At 38.5% G+C, this 25,798-nt stretch overlaps 1 protein-coding gene across 2 annotated transcripts in view; it reads right to left on the bottom strand.

Moving 5' to 3' along the window:
- Nucleotides 1-25,798, bottom strand: part of DNAH8 (dynein axonemal heavy chain 8) — a 320,651-nt gene that overhangs the window by 259,416 nt on the left and 35,437 nt on the right. For both annotated transcript variants that reach the window (XM_049715770.1, XM_004267646.3), the window contains 9 exons: nucleotides 24,786-24,983; nucleotides 22,833-22,909; nucleotides 21,423-21,522; nucleotides 19,687-19,806; nucleotides 18,147-18,282; nucleotides 14,391-14,578; nucleotides 9,724-9,804; nucleotides 9,209-9,325; nucleotides 8,275-8,394 (listed from right to left, as the gene is read on the bottom strand). In XM_049715770.1, the coding sequence (XP_049571727.1) occupies nucleotides 8,275-8,394; nucleotides 9,209-9,325; nucleotides 9,724-9,804; nucleotides 14,391-14,578; nucleotides 18,147-18,282; nucleotides 19,687-19,806; nucleotides 21,423-21,522; nucleotides 22,833-22,909; nucleotides 24,786-24,983 (1,137 nt within the window). The remainder of the gene's footprint in view (nucleotides 1-8,274; nucleotides 8,395-9,208; nucleotides 9,326-9,723; nucleotides 9,805-14,390; nucleotides 14,579-18,146; nucleotides 18,283-19,686; nucleotides 19,807-21,422; nucleotides 21,523-22,832; nucleotides 22,910-24,785; nucleotides 24,984-25,798) is intronic.

The raw sequence follows: 25,798 nt of genomic DNA, 5'->3' as shown, positions 1-25,798 counted from the left end.
AGTTGGGCTTGACCCAACGGGAAGCACTAGCAGAAGATAAGAGAGCTGCAGGGCGGGTAACTCTCACCCCCTCCTTGGTAGAAGACGGTAGGGCTGCATCTCTGGTAGAGGCTGTGTCTCTTCACAAACTCAGCTCCTACGCGATGAGCCCTCCCATATGGTTCCCACTTTTACTGGATTCTGAAAGCACTGTTTCCTTCTTTGGTACCTTCAGCCCCAGCAGTGCTGATGACTCTCTCCCTTGCAACTCCTGAGGTGTTTCACCTTGCTGGGATCTTCACTGGCACTGTCCCATACACAATATTCCCAGCTCCATCCTAGTACCTGAACCCTGATCAAAGAACTCACATTTGGGGCTTCCCTGGTGGCACAGTGGTTGGGAGTCCGCCTGCCGATGCAGGGGACACGGGTTTGTGCCCCGGTCTGGGAAGATCCCACATGCTGCGGAGCGGCTGGGCCCGTGAGCCATGGCCGCTGAGCCTGCGCGTCCGGAGCCTGCGCTCCGCAACGGGAGAGGCCACGACGGTGAGAGGCCCGCATACCGCAAAAAAAAAAAAAAAAAAAAAAGAACTCACATTTGGTCCTTGGTGAATTAGATCATCCCAGATAACCATGACAACTCACACTGCCATAAAAGCCAGGAGTAAGAAACTTAGATGTACACATTCCACTGCAAAGAAATTTCCTGTCTCAGTTGGTGACCCAGTGGCCCAGCCATCCTCTTTTGTTTAACAAGTGGCAAAATAATGCCATGGCACAATAGACTGCACAAACTGCCTCTATATGGTGTCACTACCAGCTGGGGCCACACAAAGTAAAGCATCTCTTCTTGGGAAGACTAACTAGTCACTGAAGAGTAATAAGACCATTCTTACAAGTCAGTGGAGAACAGACTGCAACGCCGAGGAGTGGGCCGGGGATGGACCGGAAGGCAGCCAAACTGATTTTATGGGTGGGGAGGGGGGTGTTCCTATTTTTAAAAATTGAGATATAATTCATATAACACAGATATACCCTTGTCAAGTGCACAATTCATTGGTTTTTAGTATCTTCACAGAGCTGGGCAACCATCACTGCTATCTAATTCCAGAACATTTTCATCACCCCAAAAGAATCCCCATTCCCATTAGTCAGGCCTCACTCCCCCATCTCCACCGCCCTGGCAACCACTCATCTACTTTCTGTCTCCATGGAGCCAGGGTGAATTTGCTGATAGAAGTTTTAATACCCTTTCATGTATTTCCTGGTGTTTTCCTATCATAACTTGGATCATAATATTTCCCTGAATTTTCTATTCCATTTGTCTATCTACCAATATACAGGTATGTTAATCAGGGTCCAACAAGGAAAACAGATGCCACACCAGCTATTTTAACAGACAGAACGAGAAAATTTAATATAAAAAATTGGTTAAACAGCTATTAAATGACCAAAAAGGCAAAAAGGGACACAGAGGTCACAGAGAGACAGTAACCACAGGAAGCAGTGCCCGTTCCGGGGTGCGGGGGAGCCCACGGAGGGAGGTACAGTTATTGGAACCTGGAACTGGGAAGTGAGGGAGGTGCCTGGCTAGCACTGCTGGCTCAGAAGCTCAGAGAGGGACCTCCTGAAGCTGGTACATCTGAGAGGCACACAAGGCTGATTCCGGAAAGGCTGGAAAAAGCTAGGGCCTGGAACTAGTGGCCACTGCCAGGGTGAAGAGCTATAGCTCATGTAAAGGCGTCAGCAACAAGAGGCAAAACAGGAACGAGCAAGCCCATTCTCTCTTGTCCAGCCTCCTATCGCCCCCACTGCAAAGCCTAAAAGGGAGCCAGCTGGCCAAGGATAAATGTGATTTGCAGAGTCATAGAGTAGAAGGACAGATTTGAAGCTAACACAAGGTAGCTTTTTAATAATTAACATAATCTGTCCTACAACCACAATTAGGTGCTCCAAGATAAGGAGGACTTGTCATTACTGCAAATAGCCCTGGTTCCCAGTATTGTCTGAAACCACTGGTTAGTGCAAACTAAATTTGTCCCCAAAAATTAGCATTATATATAGCATGTTTCCAAAACTGATTTCTGCCCAAAGTGTTATCCAACTTGCTTTGTCATTACATATGTTATTCTGTCTTCAATGTAATGGTCCACCTAGTGATAGGCTTGTGGGAAGGCAGCCCATGTGTTACTAGATCTTAGATCCCTCTAGGGCAAGTGACTGCGGCATACTGATTGACAAAGGTGCTCTTCAAAGTTCCACTTCCTGTATTTTGACTTGTGCCATCAATGTAACCAGCACATTCACACTCAGTCACCTTTAATCGATCCTAATTTGCCTCGTTTGTGTGATTTATTTCTTTTTCTATGCACATGAAAGTTTTTTGTTCGTATGTTCAAAGTAAATTTTCTTTGGTAGTGTGAATTTCACCCCACTGAGCAGTGGATAGTGTCAGAACAGTTATGTGCACATACCAACAGAAATGATTTTCGTTGTAAAGGAGACAAAATGAAGGAAACCAATGTAGAAATTTCCCTACTCCTTCATATGCTGTTCGTTTATCAGTAAGACCTGGTATGAAGTATATACAGTCAGGTTCTAGAATGAGTGAGAAGAAAATGACAAGGAGGAAATTACCCCTCATCCCCAGGCAGGAAACCGGAGACTTTTTTGGAAAATTTCAATTGGTGAAAAAAGACCCACACAGCATTTGAAGGGCTCTCCATCCTAAAATAACACGGAGCCCAGGAAATAGGGCAGACTCTATTTGCCAACTCAAGAAATAGTACCCCAAGTATATTAGTTAAAGATGCAGAAATAATACTATAAGAATAGCTAAAAGTTAACAATGAGTGCCTTTCCTAGCACCTAGGTTGTGATCTCCAAATACCATTTTCCACAAGTAACACTGAAAGGAATGAGGGCTGACTGGAAAAATGAGTAATCAGGGCAGGAAATGTGCAAGATAAGCCTAAGATTTCCTACGGTTCCAGGAAGCAGGAAAGCTTTCAAAGACTACTGGAGTCACATCAAAAACATAGAAGCCAGCCTGTAGAATTCCACTGGACAAAGATGAGAAAATTTAAACATAAAAAAGAATAATGACTGCAATGGACTGAATCCCTCAAATATATAATAATCCATATATTCATAATGATCTTTAAATAATTTAAACCACAATGGGTATGTTAGCCAACTCATTATTTTGAAAACTGGTATATAAAAGAAAAACTGAAGCACTGAACCTGACTTTTCTGTACAAACATTATTTCACAGTAACCCACCAGATAATGAGGGAAATTTCTTCTTTATAGAAATATTTTATCCATAAATGCTAAAATTAGAAAATCAACATTTTGCAATCTCTAGGCAACAATAATGGCTCTAGGCAATAATAATCAAAGGCTGCTAAACTCTTCAGGTGAAAGGTTGGTGGGAAACTTTATGATAATGGATAAAGCTGACTGCACCTCAGCCCACTAATTAACCTTAATATCACGAAAAGGGAAACAGCACGATAAAATGTGCCTCCTGATGTAATGCAATAGGAAGTACACAGTATCACCTGTGGACTATTCAGTCAGGAAAAGAAAAAGTAATTGAACCTGAACTGAATCAATCCTCCAGAGCTAATTAAAATATACAGGAAACTCAGGGGATAGAAGAATATGTTAAACCATACTACTAGGATATGATTAGCAAAATTTAGAACATGGAAAATTCTATAGGACAAATGATCCCATTTCTTCAACAAATGAAGAGCATTAAAAGAAAGAAGATGGCAAAAAAAAAAAAAACTTGAATAGACATTTCCCCAAAGAAATATACAAATGGCCAATAAACACATGAAAAGATGTTCAGCATCAGTAGTCATCAGGAAAAGGCAAATCAAAACCACAATGAGACTTCGTACCCATTCAGATTATTACAAAAAATGCTTTAATCTTTAAAAGTGGAAAATAACAACTGTCAGCAAGCAGGTAGAGAAATTGGAACCCTTGTTGTACATTGCTGGTGGGAAGGTAAAATGGTATGGCCACCGTGGAAAAATATCTGGTGATTTCTCAAAAGCTAAACAGAATTAACATGTGATCCAGTAATTCCACTCTGAGTATATACCCAAAAGAATTGAAAGTAGGGACTCAGATAATTATACACTAGTGCTCATACTAGCTTAATTCACAATAGCTAACCCAAACATCTACCAACAGATGAATGGATAAACACAATGTGGCATATCTATACAATGGAATATTATCCGGCTCTAAAAAGGAATCAAATTCTGATACATGCTACAATATGGATTAACCTTGTGCTAAGTGAAATGAGGCAGATACAAAAGGACAATGTTGTATGATTTCACTTACATGACATACATAGAACAGGCAAATTCATAAAGATAGAAAGTAGAATAGAGGTTACCACGGTCTGGGGTGGAGGGGAGGGAAATGGGAAATTATTGTTTAATAGGTACAGAGTTCCTGTGTAGATGATAATAAAAAGTTCTGGAAGCAGATGGTGGTAATGGTTACAGAACACTGTGAATGTACTTAATGCCACTGAACTGTACACTAAAAAAATGGTTAAAATTATAAATTTTGTGTTATGTATATTTTACTGCAATAAAAAAGATACAAGCAAAGAAAGGGGAGATGATAAAAAGAAACTTAAGAGGTATATGAATCAAATGCAATGTGTGAACCTGTTTAGTTCCTAATTCAAACACATCAACTCTAAAAAGAAAGTTTCTACGAAAGATAAATATATTCATGATCTATGACTATGACCCAGCAATTTCACGTATGGGAATATACCCACCAAAATAGGTGCTTAGGTTCACACAAAAAAAACCATGCACAAGAATGCTCAGTGTATAATCAAACGCTATGAACTACCCAAATGCCTTCAACAGTAGAACAGATACATAAATTGTAATAAACTCAGAAATTTAAATACTAGTCAGCAATGAATGAGAATGAAAGAACCCACTATCGCACACAACTACACAGATGAATCTCACAGACCCTGAGCAAAATAAGCCAGACAAAAAGAATATGTGTGGGACTTCCCTGGCAGTCCCGTAGTAAAGACTTTGCCTTCCAATGCAGGGGGCGCGGGTTAGATCACTGGTCAGGGAAGCTAAGATCCCACATGCCTCATGGGCAAAACACCAAAACATAAAATAGAAGCAATATTACAACATATTCAATAAAGGCTTTAAAAATGGTCCACATCAAAAAAAAAAAAAAACTTTGAAAAAAAGAATATATGCTGCATGATTCCATCTATGTGAAGTTCAAAAACAGGTAAAGCTAATATACAGTGACAGAAGCCAAAATGGTAATTACTTTGGGGTGGAGGATGTTTGTTGCCTGGAATGGAGCAGGAGGGAATCACTTGCAGTGAAGGAAATGTTCAATATCTTGCTCTTGGATTGGGACTTCCCTGGGGTCCAGTGGCAAAGAATCCACCTTACAATGCAGGGAATGCGGGTTCGAACCCTGGTCAGGGAACTAGGATCCCACACACCATGGGGCAACTAAGCCCACGCACCACAACTACTGAGCTCGTGTGCCTCAACTAGAGAAGAGAAAACCCACATGCCACAACTAGAGAGAAGCCTGCACACCGCATGCCTCAACGAAGATCCTGTGTGCCACAACTAAGACCTGACGCAGCCAAAAATAAATAAATTAATAATAAATAAATCTTTAAAAAAAAATCTTGCTCTTGGAGAAGGTTACAAGGGTGTGTCATATGTAAACATTCACTGAATAGTGCACTTAAGATTTGTGCAATCTGCTGTATACACATTATATCTCACACACACACAAAAAGACATAGGCCTAAAATGAAAAGTAAGCTGAAGCTACAACTTTTGTAGGTTTTTTTCCCATAACCAAAAAACTACATGAGGCCTTGGATCCCTTCACAAGGGTAGGAGGTTGGAACCCTTCCCCTTCCCCCACATGTCACCAGGCTAATCAAGGGCTGCGGTCTCAAGCACAGTTAGCGACCTTGGTTGAGGCTCTGGGGTAGACAGATAACGTCTCCCTTGGAAATTTACAACCACTATCTCACCTCACACAGGTTTAGGACTTGAGATTATATCTATACTACCTTGGAGTTTTGGAAATTCTATCATGTGAGAAACTAACTCAAACTATCGACTGAGTTGGTAAACCTCCTAGGTACCACACAGGAGCAAATAAAAAGAGACAGGCTCTCAACTAAACAGACATGTGCAAATTAGCTCACAATCCAAAATATTAAAAACATGAAGACACAAGCCACCCTGAGCAAGATTTGACAGAGACAGCAAAGAGCAGAATTAGACCTCCAATTTCTTCAGATAATGGGACTGTTATAAAATATATTTTAAATATCTAAATGAAGAAGTAGAATTTAAAAAAGAGAAAGGAAGAAGATTATATAAAAGACCACATATATTTGAAAAAGAATAAAAAGTAACTTCAAGAAACAGGTAAGTAAATTTGGGTAAATAGAAAATTCAAAGTAAGAGGGTAGAGAGTAGAAGTATACCCAAATATACTGATAGGATAAATGTGAATAGACTAAAATTACCGATTTTTAAAAAACAGAGATTTTTCAGAGTAGATTAAAAACAAAATCCAGCTAAATGTTCTTTACAAGAGAAAACCTAAAATAGGAGAACCCAGAAAGGTTGAAAATAACAGAACACAGAAAGATATATCTGGATAATAATAACCAAAAAGAGCTGGTGTAACTACACTGATAGCAAACAAAATAGACTTTAAGGATAAAAAGCTTAACAATGATAAAAGAGAAAAATGTCCAGGAAGACATAATCATTTCAAAACTTGCATACTCTGAACACAGGATGTTATAATTGGTCATTTAGTGCTGTCTCCGTTACAGCCAAGGCCCCAACGCTGAGAACAAATGCTTTTAAGATCCTACACATTATGAAAAAGGCAGTTTATCCAAAGGTAGCAGGGGAGGTAACCCTCAGCACATTGCCCACCTTGAGGTTATAGAAGGGAAGTTTGATCATTGATAGAGATTTGGTAGAAATAAATGAAGGGAATTTCAAAAGAGCTACTCAGAGACCTTGATCCATGACCTCTACAATCTGGGAATAGAGGGGCTTCCCCATGCCTAAGTAGTCCTGAAACAAGAGGCTGGCTGGCTGCCCAAAAGGCACAGAAAGGTGTCCTGGGAAGAAGAAGCTGCATTTCCATAGAAAGAGAGGCAAAGGCACCTGTTTCCCATGGGTCAGGTTAGATCCCTTGAGATGGAGCCATCCTTGGTTGTCTTGAAAAGGACATTAGCAAGGTGACCCAAACCAGCAAGGTGGGGGTATAGCTGAAGCACAAGGCAGGCAAGAAAGAAAAATGCCTTCACTTTAAGTTTTGAACAAAACATAAAGTGAGTGCTTTTGAGAAAGACTGTGTTATATGCCAGGCCTCAAAAATGATTAGACAGGGTTCCTGTCTTTGTGCTTTTGAGCCAATGGAGGATAAATAGGTAATCAAATAAGATCACTATAATGTGATGCTGAGGAGGTTAGGTGGGTGCCACCGCCATTGAAGGATTTAAGCTGGGGAGTTTCCACAATCAGCTTTGGTGGCAAGGTGGAGGATGATGGATATGATGGGGCCAAATATGGCGGCAGAGAAACCAGTTAGATCACAACATCACATGCTCAACTCAAATGAGCATTAAAAGCCTGATCTGGAGTTCAGGCTTTTTGAGCATGAGCTTACACGTTCTCCTCGCATGGCCCTTGCGATAAACCTTTCTCTGCTCAAAAATTAAATAAATAAAAGCGTGACCTAAGAAAAGGGTAGTAGGTATGGAAAAGAAGAGGCAATTCAAGCAGAATCTTAGTAAGAGGCAAAACCTGGCTAAGCCCTAAAAGACTGACTGGGTTTTGGGGTGGAAGTGAGGAGAGGAGGCTGGATGACGCCCAGGTGTATGGATGACTTAAGGGGAAAGGATGTGGTAGTTAAAACCATGAGTGTAGATGATATTGCCCTGGGAGCATGCACAGAGGAAGAAGAGCAGTGAGCACTGACAGGACCCAAGGGGACTCCAGCATGAGGCTGAGGACATTTTTAAGATAATGTCTAAGGTGTGACCCTGGGCTTGAGCTGTTGATACCTTATAAGTCTTTGGAGCTGAGGATGTCCAAAAAGACCCCAGAATGTCTAAATGCCATGGACAGAGATTTCTACGTTTAGATTGCAAATTCACATTTTAGGTTTATGAGCCAATATTTCTATGAATAAAATATAATACATAAATGCATACCTCATTGAGTGTCAACATATCTTCTACTTTGGTAGCACCGCTTTCCGGCAGGGAAATTAACACTGTTTTGGCTATCTCCTTTAGAACTGTATCAATATGCATTTCACACAAGTCACTGATCTACCAATGAGAAAACACACATAGAAGAAAAATCCTCTTTCATCCAAAATGCCCTTGAGTTACAAATTGATTTAGAGGGCTATATCTGGAAACTTGCAGCCTGAGACAAGCATAATTTGGTGGGAATTTTAGGAGTACATCTGTGCTTGACATGGAACTGAAGTTTAATTGAGCAGCAACATGTGCCATAACCTCATATGCGTTATCTCCTTCAGTCTTCATTCCAGCCCATGAATCATTACCATCCCAGTTTTACAGCTAGAGAAACCAAGGCTCAGATAAGTCAAGTAACCCAGGGAGGAACACACAGCTGGTGAAAGTCAAAGAATCCTACCTCGGTTTATCTGACTCCCAAGCCTCTGGGTTTTGTCTATAACACTATGCTGCCACCACAGACAGACTAGCACATCTAAAAAGATTTACATGTTTCATGTAGCAAACATATCAGAAATCAACAGACAGTCTCCAACTGGATGACTACCTCATCTAATTAACATTAGATGCCTTAAAATGTAAGCACTCCATCCTGCCATCTTGCACAGTCTACAACTATTCCATTTTCTAAACTACGCTGTGGTGTTGAACCATCGTTTTAACATATTAAAGGCAAGGTAATTTGGGGACAAGAACAAGGCAACCCTAAATAAAAAGGCCACAAATCAGTTAAAGAAACATAAAGCTTTTTTTTTTTTAACGTAATGGATGTTCTTTTAGTTAAAAGTCACACCCTTTAAAGAGCTTTCATAGGTAATCAAACCATTACTTACAGCCTGAGTATTAATGTATGTAGTTTTTAAAAATGTATCCATCATACCTTCTTTAAGAGTTGATTGAACATATCCAAAACTGAGTCAACTTCTTGAAAAAAGCTTTCTAGTGTTAAAGATGACCATGTCAATATTGTGAGCCCTTGTCTCAACACAGATTCCACCTAGAAAAAGAGAAAAACAGTTTCCATTATTAAAAAGGAGCATCTGCATTTATAAAAAAGGCTGCCTTTTATTACCTGGAAATATTATAGGCTGTATTTCCTTAATTCTATTTCCCCTCCATTATACCTAGTAAAGGTGACATTTTGTTTTTAATCATCTTTGGCTGTCCATAAAGCAATCATGGATTCTTAGAAAGTGCTCATTATTTAGATTTATTTGTTTTTCAAAGGCAACAAAACTTAAGACAAGAAATCATCCTGTAGGGAAAATAGAGCTATAAAGTTGAAGTAGAAAGAGGGTTTTGGCAAGAATAGATGTTCTAAAATCCATTATCTGTAGAACTGGAATCTAATTTTAAACGACAGGGAAGTCAATATAAGCCTTCAATATTACCAACCTTTTTCACTTTAGGGGTCATCAGATTGACAAACACAGGAGGCACTTCCTGACATAACTCATCATAATACTGCAGAAGACCCTGTTAAAAGTCAAAATGGCATGTTTTACGTTATTTGAAAGCAACAGTCATATTTTGATTCATACCCGGAAGGTTTCATTTTACCTGTTTTCTCATAGCCCTGAAAGATGGAGGCTGACTATTTATACTAATTTGCTATACTTTTTCCTCACCTGTAAATTACCTGAGCATCCCCTTTAAACAGTAAGTCATTGGAGATTCCTAGATTTACATTTTTCATAATTATAATCTTTCTAGATTTATGCCATTTTAAATGGCTTGGACAATTCTTCTTTCATTATGTCTGTCATCACACATTTTCACCCTTTCTGTTCCCTGTCTTCTGACATATTACAGCATACTTATCACTGATGCCACACTTGTTTTCTTGAATCAGAATAAATGTACACACAAAGCTATTCTATTTTCTTTTAGATATTTCTTACAGATGAACCATGATGATCAATTTTTTACCATTTTGTAACTTATTGCACTGTGATGGGAGACGTGGTTTCAAGTTAATTCTTCCCCAAATTAATAATATTAAACTGTTGCAATGTTTGCTTAATAGTTTCAAAGTTATTAATTCCTTTCCTCCTTTTCTCTTACTTGCAGTTGAACTTTTATTCACACTTGACACTTGGCAAAGGACTTTGACTTTCATAATATTATTCAATACTAACTAAAATCCTGTAAGAGTCAGTGCATGTGATATTAACCTCAATTTATAAACAGTACTTTGACATTTAGTCATGTAAAGTTGCAACTAACCAGTACGAAAACCTAGGGGTTTTGATGCTGAAGCCAAGTTTTCACAATGCCAACGTTCCTCTGAGGTTTTTTAAAGGACCATTTATTTATCTATTTACTGGCTGCATTGGGTCTTCCTTGCTGCATGTGGGCTTTCTCTAGCTGTGGTGAGCGGGGGCTACTCTTCGTTACGGTGCACAGGCTTCTCATTGTGGTGGCTTCTCTTGTTGCGGAGCATAGGCTCTAGGTGCGCGGGTTTCAGTAGTTGTGGCTCGCGAGCTCTAGAGTGCAGGCTCAGTAGTTATGGTGCACGGGCTTAGTTGCTCCGCAGCATGTGGGATCTTCCTGGACCAGGGATCGAACCCATGTCCCCTGCATTGGCAGGCGGATTCTTAACCACTACACCACCAGGGAAGTCCAGGTTTTTAAATATATATATGTGTGTGTGTATATATATGTATATAATATTTTGGTAAGAGCTAAAACTATTAAACTCCTAGAACAAAGCATATGCATACATCTTTGTGACCTTGGATTCAGCAATGATTTCTTAGAAATGACACTAAAGTCACAAGGGACAAAAGATAAAGTAGATAAATTGGACTTCATCAAAATTTTAAAATGCTTGTGCTTCAAAGGATACTATCAAGAAAATGAAAAGAGGGGACTTCCCTGGTAGCGCAGTGGATAAGACTCTGCACTCCCAATGCAGGGGGCCCGGGTTTGATCCCTGGTCAGAGAACTAGATCCCACATGTAGGCCGCAACTAAGAGTTTGCATGCCACAACTAAGGAGTCTGCATACCACAGCTAAGAAGCTGGCAAGCTGCAACTAAGGAGCCAGTGAGCCGCAACTAAGAAGCCCTGGAGCCGCAACTAAGGAGCCCGCCTGTAAGCCCGCCCAGTGTAACCAAATAAATAAATAAATATTTTTTAAAAAAACCCATTCTTAATTTGCTTGGCTTATAAAAAAAAAAAGAAATGAAAAAACCCACAGAACAGAAGAAAATATCTGCAAATCATATATCTCATAAAGGATTTGAATGTATAATGAATTCTCACAACTCGATAATAAAAAAGACAAATAACAAATAAATGGGTAGCAATTCGAATAGACACTCCGCCAAAGATCTACAAATGGCCAATATGCACATGAAAACATCCTCAACATCAACAGCCATGAAGAAATGCAAATCAAAACGCATGGAAATACCACTTCACATCCAAATGATGTTTAAATGAAAAAGACAGACAGTAACAAGTGTTGGCAAGGATGTGGAGAAAGTGGAACCATCATCCACTGCTGGTGCACATATAAAATAATGCATGCAGCCTTTTTGGAAAACAGAGTGTGTCAGTTATTCAAAAGGTTAAACATAGAGTTACGAAGTTAATGAAACTCAGCAATTTCACACCTAGTTCATATTCCTAAGAGAATGAAAACATACGTCCACCCAAAAGCTTGTATACAAATGTTCACAGCAGCATAACTCATAATGCAAAAAAGTGAAAATAACCCAGATGTCCATCAACTGATGAATGGATGCCTAAAATGTGGTATAACCACACAATGGAATATTATTTAGCCATAAAAAAGAATAAGGTACTGATCCATGGAATAATATGAATGAACTTTGAAAATATTGTGCTAGGTTAAAGAAGCGAATCACAAAACACCACATATTGAATGATTCCATTTGTATGAAATGCCCAGAATAGGCAAATCCACAGAGACAGTAAGTAGATTAGTGGTTGCCAGGGGAAGATGTAGAAAGACTTGGGGGAACATGGGAAGTGACTGCTAACGGATATGGGGTTTCTTTTGGGAATGATGAAAATGTTCTAAAATTGATGGTGATTGTGCAAGTGTGTGAATATACTAACACCATTAAATTGTACACTTAAAATGGATAAATTGTATGGTATGTGAATTATATCTCAATAAGCTTGTTATTTTTTAAAAATGGTTTTGAGAATCTCTATTCTAATACTCTGATCTTTTTTGTTGTTGCTCCATTTTACACCACAATGTTGAAAATCACTTTCCACTCATGTCATTTTACAGTCATACTACTTCATTAATTTATATCTTACTAGTATCATTAAACATATTATAAAATATAATGCACTTAACCTATAAAATTATAATATTAAGAATTTTTTAAACTCACTCTTCATCATTGTCATTATCCAGAAGTCTAAATCTGATTCCTGATAATCCTTTCACTTCCTTCCCTTTTGTTTGCATGTCAGTATTTTAATGCTATCAAGAATCGACAATGGAACAGAATAGAGCCCAGAAATAAACCCATGCATATATGGTCAATTCATTTACAAACAACCAAGAGTATACTAAGTCAAAAATATTCAATGGTGAAAGGACAATCTCTTCAGTAAATGATATTGGGAAAACTGGACAGCCACATGCAAAAGAATGAAACTGGACCTCTACCTTATACTGTACACAAAAATAAACTCAAAATGGATTAAAGCCTTAAATTTAAGACCCAAAACCATAAAACTCCTAGAAGTAAACATAGGGGGTAAACTTCTTGACATCAGTATTGGCCATGAGTTTTTTGGATTTAACACCAAAAGCACAAGGAGCAAAAGCAAAAATAAGTAAGTGAGACTACATCAAACTAAAAAACTTCCTCATTTTGTTTTCGTCAACTAAATGAAAAGACAACCTATGGTAAAATACTTACAAATCATATATGTGATAAGGGATTAATATCCAAATACACAAAGAACTCACAAAACTCAATAGCAAACAATCCAGTTAAAACATGGACAAAGGAACTGAATAGACATTTTTCTGAAGAAGACATAAAAATGGCCAATAGGAACATTAAAAATTGTTCACCTTCACTAATCAAAACCATAGTGAGATATCACCTCACAACTATCAGAATAGCTATTATCAAAAAGAAGATAACAAATAACAAATGCTGGTGAGGATGTGGAGAGTAAGGAACCCTCAGGCACTGTTGGCGGGAATGTAAATTGGTGCAACCATTATGGAAGACAGTATGGAGGTTCCTCAAAAAACTAAAGTAGAACTACCATATGATCCAGCAATTCCACTTCTGGGATTTTATCCAAAGAATATAAAAATACTAATTTGAAAATATATATGCACTCCAATGTTCATTGCAGCATTATTCACAATAGCCAAAATATGGAAACAACCATCCATCAGTGGATGAAGGGATAAAGAGGTGATATATACACAATGGAATATTATTCAACCATGAGAAAGAAGGACATCCTGCCATTTGTGACAACATGGATGGACCTTGAGGGCATTGTGCTAAGTGAAATAAGTCAGACAGAGGAAGACAAACTGTATAATATCACTTATATGTGGAATCTAAAAAATCCAACACAGAGTAGAAAAGTAGTTGTCAGGGGTAGGGGAAATAGGGAGGTATTAGTAAAAAGGTACAAACTTTCAGCTATAAGACAAATAAGATATGAGAAGCTAATGTATAACATGGTGACTAGTTGATAACACCGTTATCGTACAATTGAAATCTGCTAAGAGAGTAGAACTTAAATGTTCTCATCAATATATATATATAGTGATGGATGTGTTAGTTAACTGACTAGATGGAAGGAATCCTTTCACAATATATATGTATATCAAATCATCACAATGTACACTTTAATTATCTTACAATTTTATTTGTCAATTAACCCTCAATAAAGCTGAAAAAATTAAAAGAATCAACATAATAACAAATTTCTCCCCAATGCTGCATTAGCACAACTGCAAAGGTATCTTTTTCTTTAAAAAAAAAAAATACAAAAAAAAAAAACTCTTTCAAAATAACTAGAAAATAGCATCCATCTTACCTGCAAGTACAATTTATCTCCTTTCAATTTACTTTCCAATTTTAGCAATCTCTTTGCCTGTTCTGGTACATCCAGCTTCATTTTTATCATGCATTTAGTTTCCCGAACAACTTCCAGAATTTTGGGATCAAAATTAACCAGCAACTTCCCCGTTTCTGGATGTCGCACAAAAAGTGTGGCTTGCAAAGCTACAAATAAACAATTACTGACATAACTTATTCTAGATTTCTGTTATTCTAGATTTCTGCTTCCAGCCCTGTTTACATGCCTGTCTTCACCATTGAACTACTGACTTCTTAAGAACAGAACAATAGTTTTGGATATCCCAGGTGCTAAGGCACAGTATCTGATACACAGTCAGTGCTCAAAACTTAGATAAACGAATGCAGAGTATCTGCAAACTATAAAATCAGATCCAGAGAGGTATAAAAATGGACCAAGAATGGTTAGCCTTTGTGCTATGAACTGCGATACTTTTCTGAGTGGGTCTAAAAGGGCTGTAATACAATGTCAGTTTATTTTTAGGGATTGTGATTTAACCCCTGGGAGAGAGAACTGGAAGATGTGTCCAACTACAAAATATGACACACTTCATAGATTTCAAACCCTTTTCTACACCTAACTCCAAAGTGGCTTCTTTAAGGAGGTTTATCTGACTTAAATCGATAACTAGGCTCAGTATCAGTAAGAAATATTTATTAAACACCATTGAGTCGTGAACTCCTAGAATGTAGAGGAAGATATTTTTTAGCCTACACCTGAGTTACTACATGAACATCATTCATATAAATAGGCACTTTCAGATATGTTTTTTTTTTTTGTGGTTCGCGGGCCTCTCACTGTTGTGGCCTCTCCCGTTGCGGAGCACAGGCTCCGGACACGCAGGCTCAGTGGCCATGGCTCACGGGCCCAGCCGCTCTGCAGCATGTGGGATCTTCCCGGACCAGGGCACGAACCCGTGTCCCCTGCATCGGCAGGCGGACTCTCAACCACTGCGCCACTAGGGAAGCCCTCAGATATGTTTTTTATTGAGAATTGAAATACATAATCCCAAATGGTTCATGCTGAATAGCCTTAGATCATTTGTTATCCTAACATGAATTACTTCTAGAGGCATAATAATAACACACTTATAGACTAGTATGTGCCAGCTTGAGTTGCATTTTATATTAACAAACACTGATAACATGAGAATTGGACATGTATCTTCCAAGCCTCACATTACTTCACAGACTATGGACGCATCAAATTTCTAGTAAAGCAAAATAGACTGTATCTCTCTTTGAAGTTAGTTGACTTTTACTCAACAAATAAAATTAGTCTTGATATGATTCTTAATGATGCTGGTTTCATGAAGATTTCAACTAAAAACTTTACCCAATTCATTTGGAATCTTTTTAAAATTTGGCTAGAAATCATTTATCCTCCCAAGTAAATTCCAAAATAACGTTGGGACATTCCAGTAATGAAATTTGTGTTCCTCAAGACAGTTCTGAGCTTCCTTGACAGGACAAAATGATCAGCAAGACCACTAATAATAATGACAGCCAGAGCTTCCCTGGTGGTGCAGTGGTTGAGAATCTGCCTGGTAATGCAGGGGACACGGGTTCGAGCCCTGGTCTGAGAGGATCCCACATGCCACAGAGCAACTAGGCCCGTGAGCCACAATTACTGAGCCTGCGCGTCTGCAGCCTGTGCTCCGCAACAAGAGAGGCCGCGATAGTGAGAGGCTCGCGCACCGCGATGAAGACACTGCCCCCGCTTGCCACAACTAGAGAAAGCCCTCGCACAGAAACGAAGACCCAACACAGCAAAAATAAATTAATTAATTAATAAACTCCTACCCCCAATATCTTCCAAAAAAAAAAAAAAAAATGACAGCCAGGAAGTCTGCTCCAGGACTGAGTGAACATTCTATGTGAATCATCATTAGAGAAACTTTATACAGCAAATCAAAAGGAGGCCAATACTAGTTCTCCAATTATTATTCCAAGTTTCTATATGGTTAAGTATAGTTACATCAATATAACAACAAGAAGCCTTCCAGAGCAATTCATTTCCCCTAGCCTGTATTCACATGAAAGGCATGTTTGAATCCTGGCCCTGCCACTTCCTAGCTCTGTGATCTTGGGCAAGTTACTTAACTTCTCAGTACCTCAGTTTCCTCATCTGTAAAATGAAGATAATAATAATTCCTCAGAGGGTTGCCATGAGAATCAAAGGAGGTTGTATATGTAAAGTGCTTAGACACAGCCTGGCATATGATAAATATTATATAAATGTTAACTATGACTGTTATTGAAAGGACACAAAGATGAAACAGACACAGAGAGTATTCCTGGAATGTGTAGGGGAGATAAGACAGATCTATAAAGCAAAAAATGTCATGATAAAGTGTGGGGGGGCCTCTGGAGGAGGAAGACATTATTATCGGCCAGGAAGAATAAATCAGGGGATTGTTGAACTTTTTATGGAATGTGTGCAGATAAGAGGAAAAATCAGCAGGACAAAAACAATTTAGAAAAGTGCATAGTATTGTAGAAGCAAAACAGTACCTGCTCCATATTTCAATTGCTAAAAATGCTCTTTGCTCTCTTCTATAATGTGAATTATAACCTTCTTTTAATGCTCTTTTGAGACCGTTGCTCCATTAGCAGGTTTTCATTAGGATCCATAGGGCCCTACCATGTGCATTACCCAGAAACAGCTCGCCTGATAGAAGTGGTGTATTTAAGGCTTAGCTAAGGTGCCAGGTGGGAAGACATCCTGCAGGGTTGAAGCCCTGTCCTCCAGGATGCAATCATGCAGTGGATCAATGGCCTGTATATAGTGCTGTGTCCCCAACAACTAAAGTACATGGGTCTGGACCCAAGAGTCAGAACTAGGAGTGGCCCCTCTCACCATCACTCCCAGTGAGCCGACCTCCGAATTTGTGCTTCCTATGCCTGCAATTCTGTGCTCTGCTGAAGTGGAGATCCTGGTGTGGGAGGGAGAAACTTTCCTACCAGGGGACACAGTCAGGGTTCCACCAGGGTTACGAATAAGAGATTAAGGTAAATATGAGACAAAGCAGGAACCTGAACTGACCAACGACTGAGCCCACACAATAACAACAACATCCTAGGTGATGCCAGCATAGATGGATGATGGCTTAAAACCATCCACACCCGCACCTCACACTTAACTCTTCCCAACACCTTGGCACCCCTCAGAGGTACTTGAACACAGCCCTAATACTCTTAATTTAATGGAGATCAGAACTGAAGTTAAATTCAGTTACAGGAATAGAAAGAAAGGGAGGGAGGGAGGAAGAGAGGAGGGGAAAAAAGGAAGGGAGGGAGGAAGGAAGGAAGGGAGGAAAGGAGGAGAGAGGGAGAAAGGAAGGAAGACAAGCAAGCTGCAATTCCTCTTCCTCTGATTAGGACTGTGATTTGAATCTATAGCATGATAAAACTGGATATAAAACCTTCCCAAATAGATGGAGAAATATCAATAAGGAGTCTTGTTATTTACTTTTAAATACTGTTTTTCAGGATAAAGTCATAATCTTAGTATATCAACTTTAAGCTCATGACAATTTCTGCTTATAAAATGAGTATTATTAACTGTAAAGAAATAAATAATTGTATCCTCTCCAAATCTAAATTCAACCATCATACAGTTATATAAAAAAGATGTAAAAATTCTCCGGAACCACAAACTCATTCAAAATCTCCTAACACCCGCTCTGTAGTGTCACTGCAGTCTTACACACACCATACTGTAACTGCGAGATTTCTTTGATCCAGGCTGTATGATAGACCACCTCAAATTCCACCAGAACGTAGGAAATTTTATTATACTGACGAATGACAGCTTTGCCTTCCGCACTTGACAAAATTTCCGAGTTTTTCTGTTTTTTAAGGGAAAAACAAAGATTTATTTTTAAAAGTCTGCTGATTGTTTTCTTACCCAAACCATAAAGCTATTTACATTTTAAATGACATCAAATAATGATACTACCCATTTAGATTTTACCTCAGACAAAAATCAGAGATGAGGAAGGCCAGACAAGCTACAGATGGAAGTAGGGAAACCTGATCAGTAGAAAGGGGAAACTGGAAAAGGAAATATAGGATTTAAAAAGAGAGGTCTCTAGGCCTACAGCCGGTCCCAGGCACTGAAAGTCTCCACCTCCAATGCTCTGTTCCCTCCCTACTTTTCTGGGCAAGATACAATGAACTGATTTTCCTTGAACTGTGACTATCAGGGCAAATTCCTAAATTCAGCACCAAAAAAAGAAGTAAGTATAGATTCCCTCCCTCCCTCCCTCTCCCTCCCTCCTCTCCAAATTAAAAAAAAAAAAAAAAGTAAATGTACATCAAAGAACAGAAACCAAATTTCTTTATGAAGAAATTGAACATTTTTTTGTTTTGATTCACACATTACCAAAAACAGGACATTCTCTGCTCTGTCACTATAAAGTCAATAAACAATTCAGTCCCCATCCTGGCCTCTTGTCTAAGGTCATCGTTTTAATTTTTTTTTAATATTGATAACAATAAAATAAATGATAGCAGCCAAACGGAAACAACAAAAACTTAATATTTGATAATGCTTAAATAATAAAATTATTTGCAGGACTGTTGTTTTGTAGCTATTTTGTTCCACGTTTAGGCCTAAGACATAACACCAGGCAAACCAACTCTGCTTTGCTACTCTGTCTTTTTAAAAAACAAAGCAAATAAAGCAAAACAAACAGAAAACAAAAAAAAAAAAAAGAGAGAGAAAGAGAAAACAAACTGGCAATTTCAGAATGCCAACAAGGCTTAAGACTATCCCGGTGTTTTTCAGAAATCTAATAGTCTTAAGGACACAGAGGATGAATGTACTCTATTATACTCTGCTCTTGGTCTCAGTCCAATACACAGGAATATACTCTGAGTGCATCCTAACCTTCACTAATGTGTATCAGTGACCTATTCGTCCGCATATAGAAGTAAGTTTCAGTACTAGGTCTGTGTTCTATTATTTTCAAAACAATTATTTTACAAAAGAGAGTGTCCTGTTTATTAAGCGTCATAAGTTTTTAAGATTCATCCCCTTAGAGATTAACTATAATTAAATGGGATTATCTACCAAACATGAAAGAAATGGCTTAGTCTCTCTCAAGCATATTTGTAAACTAAATTTCCTTTGCCCAGTAAAAGAATTAGCTCTAGCTACTTTACTGGACACAAATGTTACAGGATAAAATATATTTCTTGTATTAAAAACCACCATGATCCACATACTGTAAATTTAACTATTGGCTTACAAAAAAATAGTTGATGGGCTCACTTATCCGGTGATAGAGCTGCCTCACCCAAAGGATCTTTCCTGCTATAGGGGGCATGTTGCGAGCAAGAGGTGGGTCATCTTTTTGAGAATGATAAAGCTGTAATTAAAGGTCTGGCATTAATGTTTGAAATTCAATACAATGGAAAAGGCAAAAATATATACAGCTATATTTGTATTGATGTTTTACCATTATTCACATGTTTTATACACAAGAGGTAGTCAATAAATACGTAAATGCACTCCAGAGATATCAACCTGAGGCTCAAAAACTATGATGATTACAATATACGACACTTAATTCTCTCTTAACCCTTACTTCCCATTACATGTATACTTTATTTCTGCCTTTTATCCCCAATTTTAAGGAGGTATTCAAAAGCTGGAGCTTGGGGTTGACATATACACACCACTATACATAAAATACATAACTAATAAGAACCTGCTGTATAGCACAGGGAACTCTACTCAGTACTCTGTAGTGGCCTATATGGGAAGAGAATCAAGAAAAAAAAAGAGTGGATATATGTATATGTATAACTGTTTCACTTTGCTGTACACCTGAAACTAATACAACATTGTAAATCAACTATACCCCAATAAAAAAAAATTTTTTTTAATAAAATTTAAAAAAAATGAGGAAGAAGGTGGTCTTCTCCCCCTCCCAACTTTTCCTTTAATTATAAAATTGTTGCCCACTAAGTTCTCTGTGCGCAGCACCCTCTGGCCCGCCCACTTGTAAGCCTCACAAGCGTCCTATTCTAATAAATCACTTCTTTTATTTTTTATAAATTTATTTATTTTATTTTTGGCTGTTGGGTCTTCGTTGCTGCGTGCGGGCTTTCTCTAGTGGCGGTGAGCGGGGGCTACTCTTCGTTGTGGTGTGCGGGCTTCTCATTGCAGTGGCTTCTCTTGTTGCGGAGCACAGGCTCTAGGCGCGCAGGCTTCAGTAGTTGTGGCACGTGGGCTCAGTAGTTGTGGTTCACGGACTCTAGAGCATAGGCTCAGTAGCTGTGGCACACAGGCTTAGTTGCATGCATGGTCCATGGCATGTGGGATCTTCCCGGACCAGGGCTCGAACCCGTGTCCCCTGCACTGGCAGGCGGATTCTTAGCCACCACACCACAAGGGATGCTCTAATAAATCACTTCTTATCTTAAAAAAAATTAAAAAATAAAGCAGGAGCACACAGCTACATTATATCTGTCATAATATTCTCCAGAGCCCATATTTTGATACCCAAAAATATTAACTTAAACGGGCTTTCCCATGCATACATGAATGCTGTCATCATAAAAAGACAGTTCTTAAGAGCAAAGGAGTGTGATCTGGCTGTCCAGGGACACACACTGTCAGCACCTTCTCCCATAGAGAGAGGAGCATCAAAGATACTCAGCAGGGCTTTCCTGGTGGCGTAGTGGTTGAGAGTCCGCCTCCCGATGCAGGGGACATGGGTTCGTGCCCCGGTCCAGGAGGATCCCGCATGCCGCGGAGCGGCTGGGCCCGTGAGCCATGGCCGCTGAGCCTGCGCGTCCGGAGCCTGTGCTCCGCAGCGGGAGAGGTCACAACAGAGAGAGGCCCGCGTACCGCCAAAAAAAAAAAGATACTCAGCAGTGAGAGGATTTGTCTGATAAGCTTGGCACAAGATAATGATGGCAAATACTTCCAGAATATTTTTGTACTGAGTACCATTCTATTTATAAATATGATACTTGCCTTCTTAATAGCTTCAAGTTCAGCCACATAATACTGAAGAATAAGCTCAATGGTGTGGTTTATTTCTAATTGAAGACAGGGAATGTTCAGTTTTTGGAATCTAAAAGCAATTGAGGGTGAATAATGTAAAAATAAATGAGAAACACACTTAATTGTTGCAATCCTAAAAATCCATTCACTCATTTGACAGATATTCACACCAGGCCTCATGCATTGCCCTAGGTTACAGTGATGGACAAGACAGGTGTGGTTCCAGCCCTCTTGGAGCCAATGATTACCTTACGGAAAAGGCAGAGATCAGTCAGGAGTGACATAAATAATTATTTAAATTACAAGGGTGCCAGAAATGCATGTAACAGGGGAACCCAGCCAAGTCTGGGTAGTCAAGAAAGACTTCCTTGAAAAAGTGACATCTGAACTGAGATTAAAAAGATGAGTGGGGAGCTGGCTTAGCAAAGATGGAGGGGAGCTCAATGAATGTCCCCTTGCCAATATTACTGCTCATGTCATCCCAAATAGGCATAATGATATCATGATTTTGTCAGCCAAATGTCACTTCCACTAAGAGACTAAGTTATGCATAGGAAGTACTAGAACCATAACTTTCTGATAATAAAATGAGTTGACACCAGCATACCATAGGTAAAAAGAGAGAGACAGAGACAGAGAAATTGCCAAGAAAATGGTACTGTCATCTGTTTGTACAGTACTGTCACTCATCAAAATCATTATATGTCTGTTTCAACTCTTATGATGGTCTCATGAGGTAAGGTTTCACAGGTATGATCCAGCATTAGAGAGATGGGAAAGTCAGATCCAAACCCAAAGTCAGACCCAAACCCAGATCCACTGGCTCTCAGGGAAGAATTTCAAAACGGTCCCTAACATGGGTAGTGAGCCCTTCCTGAGCTGCAAGAAAACGGCTTCTGGTCCAGCCCATCCTTCTAATCCAGGCTTTCCTGCCCTTTAGGGGAGCACCGCTGTCAGGACTAGAAGGAAAGGCAGCTACAGAAGCACTCAGGAGGAAAAACAGAAAGTTTGGGGACCTACTATTCTTAGATAATTTCACTGTTAGAAATCCTTTCAGTATGCAGAATTAAACATTATTTGTTCCCTTTCCAATAACACTTACGAAATTAACCTTAACATATTACATAGCTGGGGGAAAATGTGAAATCACTTCCTTATTGAAAGATTTTCCGCTACCAAAAAATGCAATGAAAATTGAAAATGAAAAATATCATACTATATTTCAATTTTCACCAGTCTATTTAATGGTAATTGGGAGATTACTGTTTATAAGTTTTAAAGTTTACATAGGAGAGATTTCCAAAATTTTTTTCAAATTGTTATTTTCAGCTATAAAGTTATCCCACCTAGAAACTATACTGCTTAATGCATTATAAATACCTCTGAAGCAGCTGAAGAGCCTGCTGAGAAGACAAAATTTTTCCAAAAGTACTGTTCATAAATGCCTGTATTTGTACCTGAAATGCAATATTAATGTTTGAATGATTTTTTGAGTTAAGGAAAAGATTAGTTTTGTTTAACAACAATGAATGATTCTCCTACAGAATCAAAATACGAGCCTTAAATACATCTACCATCTAAGCATCTAGAACTGCACTGTCTGGTATGGTGGCCACTGGCCACATGTTTCTACTGAGCACTTAAAAATGTCACTACTTCTAAGTGAGATGTGCTATAAATGTAAAATACACACAAAACTTCAAAGACAGTATGAAAAAAGAATATCTCATAATGGTTTTTATTAGTGACATGTTAAAATGATAATATTTTGAATATGTTGGGTTGAATAAAGTATATCATTAAAATTAACATCACCTACTTTTTTTACTTTTATGCACGTGGCTACTAAAAAATTAAAATCATATATGTGGTTTGCATTTGCCGCTCATTATTTATTGGATGTTGACCTAGAGAATTTATGAAAGGAGTGTAAGTCCCTTACAAAGTACATTTTTTGGGGAGATTTAGGATTTCTTAGCATGTCGGTAGAGCAGTGTAATGACACTATAGACACCCAACGTGAACAGGTGTCATTTTCTAACACTGCTGCTCTCAGAAACCTCTTTGCCACGCTAAGGAGGAATAAGAAGCCAAAAATGTTCTTCCAAGACTCCCACCATCCCGAGCAGTGAACTCCAAACTCCTGGTGCCCAACTGACGGAACTGAAGCACTCCACAAATTACTTTCACTTATAGATTATATTGGTACTGTCTACAAATACATACTACACCCATTAATCAAACATTGGAAAAGGAAGAAAAGTTAAAACACTGACATATCTTTTTAGATACTAAAAACTTAATATGGCCTCTAAATTTACTGAAAGCTAAACTTGTATCTAAGACCACAGTTAAGGCTTTATAACATATAATCTTATTAATGAATCATAAAAATAATTTAAGTAATAAGTTTTTTAAAAAACCCAAATTCTCACTGCTATCAAGATATAACTCCCAAAACCAAACATTAAAAGTAAAAAGTAAAATATATCTTCCTATCAGAGTCTAACTTTCAAAAACTGAAAGGAAATTTGTGTCAAAAAGAAAAAGTGTTGTTGCTAGAATTTTAGGATCTTTTAAATTTATATTGCACAAATTACATGTAATATAGTTTTTAGAGAGTCTTGAGAAAAAATATATCATCTTCCTCACCTTCTTGGCAAGGATTTAAGACTCAGGAAGTGGGCAGGGTATATTCTTGTCCCTCTCTGTGTCTCCAAGACATTCTGCAGCAAAGAGGAGACCATTCCCTGGGGCTACACCTGGGTTAACAGTTTTCAGTAAGAGAGTAACTGAAGTCATATTAGCCCAAAAGGTGAGAAAGAAACCTGTTACAGTCTCATCCCTCTGGTGTCCCTTCAGCTACGACAGACAGGAGGAGGGTCTCTTCAGAGTCATCCTCTAAGCTGCAGAGAGAATGTGGCCATAAAGCGCAGTGCCAAGGGAAGAGTGTTCCATTGTCCTAATCTGCTCTCAAATCTTCTCACACTGAACAAAGAACAAGGCCTACGAATTCTTACACAGGACAAGTGACACTAGTCCTTGGCACAACAAAAATCAAATATATTTTTTAATGCACATTAAAAATAAACCCAGCTACAATAAGCCCTTTGGGCTTCTGGTTAGTTACTGATATCTTTTATTGAATAAGCTCATTTTTCATTTAAAAAAAAAAAGAAAACATTTTGTGGGCTGGTTAGAAAATTATTCATGCTGGCAAATATTTTTGATCAATTTGCAAGAGTAATTTGTAATAAATAGTAAATATGTGAATTTCAGTACTATTGATTACATTTCAGCTTTACTAAATCAAAAGTATGTATAATTACTTACCTCTAAAGCCTTGATTTTTGCCGTGAAATCTAAGTAATCCATGTCAAATTCTGTCCTTCTTGGATCCAAAATATCATACTGCTTTGTCTTAACCCCTTGATATATATTTTTGAATTTTATTGCCATAATGTCTATTCCCTCTATGGGAGAATTGCTCAAGGCTGAATATGTTTGCACAGTAGTTATCATTTCTGTAATCTTAAAAAGAAAAGTGTTACTTTAGTTTAAAAGTTAGAAATTAGCACCCTTCCCTAGAATTAACTCTTAATGAATTAATGATTTTTAGAAAACAAGCCAATAAACAGGCTTTAGAATCATTTAAGGTAAAACCAACCAGAGGAGATAAAACAGAAGACAAATTTCTGTTCCAGTCATTACTACCCTTAGACTATTTAAGACGGAGGATGTTCTGCCATAAGTAGAGAGAGTTTAGAGCCTTTCTCAGAATCTGATCACCTTGTCTTCCAAGAGGAGGTGGGGTGGTGAGGGACAGTGAGTAAAAGCCCTTGCAGATGTCTAAATAGTTTCAGCATTTTGTTCTGGAGAATGTTCTGAAAATCGTTTCACTGGATCACTGGATTCAAAAGTGTTACCATTTTTCTGGCCCTCACCATAGTTCTGATATGTAACACTAGCATAATTCCACATTCAGGCAAAGGAAAGGTCACACAATCCTGAAAGACGACCGTAGTCACTTCTGACCCCTAAAGAACCCTGGAAAATCCTCACAATGAACTTTATTTCAGAAACAGCTGGCTCCATCTCAACGTACCAACACCACCTACTTCACCAAAAAAAAAAAAGTCTTTCATGTCCACAGGCTACTCAGTTCCTTAATATTCATCAAAATGATTCCCCATTTTGATTCCTGCTCTGGAAAACAATCCTCAAAGCTTCCCACTCCTTCGCTTCTCTCCCACAAGTGTTCAGGGTGAGAAGAAAACTAAAGACAGAGCTCTGGGAAACCAAATTCATCAATATTGGGAAACCAATATTCACCAAAATTTACATGG

Source organism: Orcinus orca, chromosome 10 (genome assembly GCF_937001465.1).
Source record: "Orcinus orca chromosome 10, mOrcOrc1.1, whole genome shotgun sequence".
In the NCBI taxonomy this organism is placed as follows: Eukaryota; Metazoa; Chordata; class Mammalia; order Artiodactyla; family Delphinidae; genus Orcinus; species Orcinus orca.
This window is presented reverse-complemented; position numbering and strand designations above follow the sequence as displayed.